General features: G+C 40.0%; 1 protein-coding gene across 1 annotated transcript; it reads left to right on the top strand.

Annotated features, from left to right (window-relative positions):
• The first annotated feature begins 131 nt into the window (after positions 1–131).
• On the top strand, positions 132–7,303 carry LOC124035326 (insulin gene enhancer protein isl-1-like). The gene is given in 7 exon segments (XM_046348797.1): positions 132–391; positions 943–1,132; positions 2,119–2,248; positions 2,250–2,379; positions 4,417–4,703; positions 5,121–5,288; positions 6,089–7,303. Coding segments are annotated over 7 exon segments (1,050 nt in total). The 5' UTR covers positions 132–363; the 3' UTR covers positions 6,206–7,303.
• Positions 7,304–7,551: the final 248 nt, after the last annotated feature.

Genomic DNA, 7,551 nt, shown 5'->3' with positions numbered 1-7,551 from the left:
TGCTTCATAACCAATCAGCATCCCATAAAGATGACGTTAAAGTGTCCTACGTCAGCCCAATGGCGATAGAGTAGAGTTGGTGCAAGGGAGTTTGAGTGGGAGATAGGGACTAGCGCGCCCCATCACAGCACAGGGACCAGGGACAGCAGCACCCTCCCACCCTCCTCCCCCCCCCACCCGACTAAAACAGCTCCTCCGCGGCCAAACAAGTCCTGCAACACCCGGCTACCCCTCAGACAGCACCGGTCAGCACACAGGCTACTACTTCTTTACCGCCGTCCGGAGGAAAAGAAGAACAAAACAGCTTCAAAACTGTCGCAGCACGTTTTAAAAGTGGACCTAACACCTCCTTACTTCTTGGACATGGGCGATATGGGGGATCCGCAGAAAAGTAAGTGAAGCTGGTTCAACTGTCTATTCTGTTTTATTTTGAGTGATGCAAAACTTCGGCGACATTAGACTCAATTTGTTTTGTTTTTTTTGTTGTTTTTTTTAACGTTTGTCAACTGTTTGTGCAACGTTCATTGTAGTAGCAGGTCCCATTCAACGACACGTTTTCTACCGAATTTTATTTACAATACCTGTCTGAGGATGAAGTCGTTCAATGTCAGTAAAGTTACTCTGGATCATTGAATAGCATTGCACATTAAACTATAGCACATTCATAAATAACGTTATTAGTATTACTAACGAATGTCTATTATTTTATAATAAATTATGACATTAACTAAAGTATAATTATCATTATGAGACATTATGTTATACTCAATCTAATCTTTATAATTGTCCTAATATATATTCGGATATTATTTTATAATAAATTATGACATTAACTAAAGTATAATTATCATTATGAGACATTATGTTATACTCAATCTAATCTTTATAATTGTCCTAATATATATTCGGATATTATTTTTCTGTTTTGACTTTGTTCTCCAGAAACGCGGCTGATCTCGCTGTGTGTCGGCTGTGGAAACCAGATCCACGATCAGTATATTCTGCGGGTCTCTCCAGACCTCGAGTGGCACGCTGCCTGTTTGAAGTGTGCAGAGTGTAATCAGTATCTGGACGAGTCTTGTACCTGCTTTGTCCGAGACGGGAAAACCTACTGTAAAAGGGACTATGTCAGGTAAAATATGTTTGTTATGAAATGGAATAGCGTTGATAACCTTTGTTTCTCATTGATTGATTGGTTGACACATTCACGTATTAATTGCTATCATATAATTAACATGGTTATACAACGGACATCAACATTTATTTTTGGCGTGAATATCATATCTGATGGTCTGGACAATTGAATGTAAAAGTAATGTTTAGATATTATATCTAAAAATACAGTTCGATATTGTATTTTCAGTCAACACAGTGTTCATATCTATTCTTTTTTCTATGACCACCAAATCAGCATAATTGCAATTAAGCCGTTATTATCTCGTCAGTATAATAACAGGCTATGTATACTATTGTCGAAACCCACATCAGGACTCACACAGTTAAGGTGATTTGTGCTGTCATTTTACAACACGTTTACATATTCAGTACAAACTATTTTATAGAAACGAATGATATCATGTACTGCGTTATTTCACTGTATCGATGGCCATTCAAGTGAAGTCTAGCTGGATATTATTTACATAGGCTTATAATTGAAATATTTTATTATCCCTCAAATTGGCCAAATATATTAGGCCTACATATAGACTACAATGTAATTAATACATTCGACAATGTGTAATGTTGTCGTCTATAGTAGTAGTAATAGTAGTAATAATAATAATAATAATAATGTTACTATAAGTCATCTAAGGATATTTCCAGATATAATTGCACTTTTTCATGAAAAATATGTGTTCCATTCTTCTCTGTTACCCCAGAACAGGTCTGTGCTTTGTCTTTACAATATGTTATACAGGTTCCAAGTTATCTCATGTGATGTAAACACAACTCAATATTAAGGCCTAACAATCTGCTTAAAAAAAAAAAAGATGCCCCTGTGCTTGTCCTGTTATGTGTGCTGCCCAGCCACAGTAACACAGCCTAACGGTGGGTCGTGGGCCTAGTGACGCCGTTAGCTAACTCTGACCGGTCATCCAATCCCTCTTTACCCTCTAGGTTATACGGGATAAAGTGCGCTAAATGCAACATCGGTTTCAGCAAGAATGACTTCGTGATGAGAGCGCGCTCCAAGGTGTACCATATCGAGTGTTTTCGGTGTGTGGCCTGCAGCCGACAGCTCATCCCGGGGGGACGAGTTCGCTCTGAGGGAGGATGGCTTGTTCTGCCGGGCCGACCATGACGTCGTGGAGCGGGCCACAATGGGCGTCGGAGACCCCCTCAGCCCCCTCCACCCGGCCAGACCTTTACAAATGGCAGGTAGGTTAACACTTTATATCAATGGCAGTACTGTTTCTTTGTTTCTTTCTGTGGGCTTGTTTAGCCGGTGTAGGTGTTGGCCATTCGTTTTTTGTTGTTGTTGTAATCGTTGGAAACGTTTATTTTCTTTCATTCATGGCTGGGGCATTACTTGGATTCTTCCTTGTGAAAGGTTATTAACGTTGAACACATAAAGACAACGACGAATGTATAGCGTCATAGAGACTGACATGTTTCGATAGAACTAGGCTAAGCGTTTGTCACGTCCCCTAATACAACAGGCTACGTGCACCGTGAACTAATACAAACACATAACCCAAACACGGGTTTTATTGGATAACGTTGTCATGATGTGCAGTTTTCCGTGTGTAGCCTACATCTCTACAGTACAGGCCGAAGTTTTTTAAATATATATATATTTTTTTATATTATTTTTGAATATTTTTTATTTAAGGTTTCAGTTTCAATGTATATTTCAATATATATTTCTAACACTTACAGGAGTCAATTTAATATGATGTGTAAATATATTGGGTGAAAACATTTGTTTTTACATGTCATAGTTATAAACAGATAATGTAGCCTATTATTTAATCTAGTTGGGATACTAGTCGTTTATGCAAACCACATTATCGGTTTGATAATGTCAACAGTGCAGTGATTAAATAATTTGCATAAATGCGTTTTTTTTTGTCAAGGTTCCCTCCGCAAGGAAGGATATCTGGGCAAAGTATGTTCATGGCTGAATGGAGGAACTATGAATTTAAATCCAATGTTTTCAGCTAATTAGATGTTTTGAAGCATCGCCAAAAAAAATGACAATCCGCAGTCTATATTTGGGACCGGTCTTATACGTAATTGTTTGTACGGAAGTTTGAGGGGCCGATAGACTGGATAAATGCATTATGTTGCTTTTGGGGGAGTTTTGCAAGCCAGTTGGCCACGCATTCAGAATGGTCGAATATGCTATTTCCTCAGGCTAAATACCTATAGGCCTATGTGTAAGCGAACTCGCACTTAGTGCTGATGTTAAAATAGAGTACATTACACAAGCTCGGCAGATAGCCACAAGCAAATGCTTCGTTCATAATGATTCACCCAATCATAAAGTCTACACCAATGTAATCCGAAACATAGACTATTTGACAGTCCATTTCCGCTCATGGCCTGCGCCCTGGTCCAAGTTTTAAGACCGCAAATGTTCACCCAATACAACTCATTTTAAACGATATGTTAAAACTGACATGAATGCACTTTCACCTGAAAGTTATAACCATTCAACTTTAATAAAGTTATAGCGTTTTATAAATTATAACCAAGCTAATATCAAAGTGTATCAATAATATAATAATAATAATATATGCCATTAGCAGACGCTTTTATCCAAAGTAACTTACAGTCATGTGTGCATACATTCTACGTATGGGTGGTCCCGGGGATCGAACCCACTACCCTGGCGTTACAAGCGCCATGCTCTACCAACTGAGCTACAGAAGTATAGCCCATCCACCCCATAAGAAGGTGATGATGATGGAGGTTCGTTATGACGTCCAGCGGACTCTCGTTAACTAGGCCTATAGCTGTTATAAAACAAGGTATTTACTCTTTCTTTGTTGTTGATTTTTATTTTATTTATTTTTTAAATATTTTTTTTGACATTATTCAAATTCTCAGTGGCTTCAGTTTAAAAAAAAATCTAGGTCTAATACAAGTTTGAACAATCTGAAATTGAAACAGAAGTGAATATTGATTAGTTAAGAATGAGATTGGTTGATAGTTGATAGTCATAAAATATTTCTATAAGCCCCGGATAACAATAAGATGAATGGATACTCCATACTAAGCGCCACTACTGGGTCGTTTTGGGAAATCCTTTTAAGACTTATAGGCTACGGTGGTTTATTGTGCTGGTGTAGTTGTCAAAGTGTATATTTTTGTATTCTCAACTTCTGCATCCAACACAATGTCTTTATATAGCCATGGTGTTTGAAGTGCCGATAGATAATGTTTTTCTTTGTCTGCACTCTTTCTCAACAGCAGACCCAATATCAGCCAGACAGCCCGCGCTCCGACCGCACGTCCACAAACAACCGGAGAAGACAACTCGCGTCCGGACCGTTCTTAACGAAAAACAGCTCCACACGTTGCGGACCTGCTACAACGCCAATCCTCGGCCCGACGCTCTGATGAAGGAGCAGCTAGTCGAGATGACCGGTCTCAGTCCCCGAGTCATCCGGGTCTGGTTCCAAAACAAGCGTTGCAAGGACAAGAAGAGGAGTATTCTGATGAAACAGTTACAGCAACAGCAGCCCAACGACAAAACGGTGAGGACCCTGTCTGATCTTTATTTAAATAAAGGAGTCAAAACAGTGGTGCTCTTATCGGTCCAAACGCTGGTAGCTGTTGTAACTGTTTCATTAGAATACTCCTGTTCTTGTCTGGTCATTTGATGTTATGAAAGAACTGGGGTGAAATAGAAACAGGGACATGGTCCTATACGTCTGCCTGTGGATGCGTAAGATATACATGCAGATACAGGCGTATACGTTCATACGTGTCGTCCCCCCCACACACACACACACACACACACACACACACAACAAATATCCAGCATGCCCATTCCCGCATGTTTATCAAATTCTAAATGACCTAATGTTGTTTTTGTTGTTGTTGTTGGGTCAATGTTGACGTGCTAATTTTAAACTTTATATGACGATCAGTTTCTCTGGGACTATCTGCAGAATATCCAGGGAATGACGGGCACACCGATGGTGGCGGCCAGTCCGGAGAGACACGACGGTGGTTTACAGGCAAACCCAGTGGAGGTGCAGAGTTACCAGCCGCCTTGGAAGGTCCTCAGTGACTTCGCGCTACAGAGTGAGATCGACCAGCCCGCGTTTCAACAACTGGTGAGTTCAGATAGGAGAGAAGGTAGGCTGTACTAGAACACAACTGGTCATTTTAGATAGGAGAGAAGGTAGGCTGTACTAGAACACAACTGGTCATTTTAGATAGGAGAGAAGGTAGGCTGTACTAGAACACAACTGGTCATTTTAGATAGGAGAGAAGGAAGGCTGTACTAGAACACGCCAGGGTAGTGGGTTCGATCCCCGGGACCACCCATACGTAGAATGTATGCACACATGACTGTAAGTCGCTTTGGATAAAAGCGTCTGCTAAATGGCATATATTATTATTATATATTATTATATATTATAGATAGGAGAGAAGGTAGGCTGTACTAGAACACAACTGGTCATTTTAGATAGGAGAGAAGGTAGGCTGTACTAGAACACTCACCCGTCTGTCTGGGAGACAGTGTAAACGAAATCACAGGTAACGGTTAGGTTGTAATTTAGTTTTTTTCATGTTTCATGTTATGTTTGTTATTATTTGATATAATTAGGCTATTTATAAGTGTCGTATGGGGTAGAAATGCAACTGTCATATCAAGGGCTTACATTGTAAATGACATTTTATTGCATTGTCTAAAGGGTGTTATTGAAATCATTTTTGAGCTAATATCTTGACGTGTGTCAATAATGTGATGTATTGGTTGACATGTCACTGTCAAATCCAGGACAGACACTTTACATTTAATTTTAATTTTAACGTCTAAAATATATTATTGACATACTATATATTGACCTAATGTCTTGACATGTGAATAATGACAGTCAGTCTAACATTGTATTGTTTCTTTGTTCAGGTCAATTTCTCGGAGGGAGGCCCTGGTTCCAACTCGACAGGGAGCGAAGTTGCCTCGATGTCATCCCAACTTCCAGACACACCCAACAGCATGGTCTCGAGCCCTATAGAGGCGTAAAGGCCCTCGCGGACCGAGTGTAGACTACGTCAGACTATTGTCATATTTCTGACTGTTGATGTTAGTTGGACAAAGTGCCGGACTGACTGAAAACCCGAAAAAAACTTGACTCGGGGGTGGAAAGAAACAAAACATGTCACTCTCTTGTTGATTTAATTCGAACTGAGAGATAAAAAGAGACCCCCCCCCTCCCTCTACTGCACGAAGCCTCTTTAACAACAACTACTGGTTGTAGTTTTACACTGTGAAGACAATCATGGGATTATTACCCGAGCTAGATCTGTCCAAGCGTCCGTCATTACGTCCGTCTGTCCACTCGCCGCAAAACAACCCAGGAGAAGAGAAGGAGCGAGAGGACCATGGTGTGGACGAGAAGAAGAAGCGTGTTACAAGGAGCCGTGGAGAGCGCATCTGCCTGCATCATAACTTGTCTGCGACTCATGCGACTCATGCGTAACGAGATGTATAGATTTCACTACATCGTCCATGACTGGTGCTGCCCGTTGGAAATGCCTGTTTACAGTTTTGCCAAAAAAAGAATACAGAAAACCCCATACATACACTTCAACAAAACCCTCCCTGGACCCATGGACCTCTAGGAACAATCCAAACGTTATTATTGAAGATGAAATCTGAAACCTAGGCTACATTTGCGCATTGTTGTGCGTGATGTTTGAATATACAAACAAATGACTGTCTGCCATTTCGGTTTCAATAAAATAGCTTGACTTGAGATCCAACCGCTGTTATAACGACGTTTGGAGGGGATTGCAAATAATGCTTTTCCATCGTTTTGTTATTGTCTCCTTGATAAAGCCCTAGTAAGGCCTACTAAAGCATTGCAACAAGGTATACCTCTATTATGCCACAAGCTTCGTGGGACTATTGTGTGTGAGTTTGTGTCCGTCCAATAATATTGTTTTCTTTCCCAAAGATGTGTATAGTATTAAGTTATAACGACCGTTAGCTCTGGAAAAAGAACCGTGTTTTTCTTCCGTTAATTCCTGTACAACAAAATTACGTTTTATTTATCTTAGAAAGACTTGCCACTTTTTTTTGTGTAACCTTCTATACTGAAGTAAAAAAGAAAAAATTTTGTACCGTGTTTTCTGAATTATCTATCCAAATTGTATGTGTCCTGTCCCTTTCTTAAATATTATTATGTAAATCGACATCACATGTAGAAATATATCTCCAGGATTATGTCACTAATAAACATGGACTTTAATGTAAACTATACGACGGCAGATATAGTCTGCGCCTCCTTTGGTCCTCGCGCTGCATTCATCCCATTATTTTACACCTCCTCTGGGCCTTGTGATTTAATATATGCCATTTAGCAGACG

The sequence above is a fragment of the Oncorhynchus gorbuscha genome, linkage group LG05 (genome assembly GCF_021184085.1).
Source record: "Oncorhynchus gorbuscha isolate QuinsamMale2020 ecotype Even-year linkage group LG05, OgorEven_v1.0, whole genome shotgun sequence".
NCBI lineage: Eukaryota > Metazoa > Chordata > Actinopteri > Salmoniformes > Salmonidae > Oncorhynchus > Oncorhynchus gorbuscha.
The sequence above is the reverse complement of the archived record's forward strand: the minus strand, read 5'-3'. Positions and strand labels throughout refer to the sequence as shown.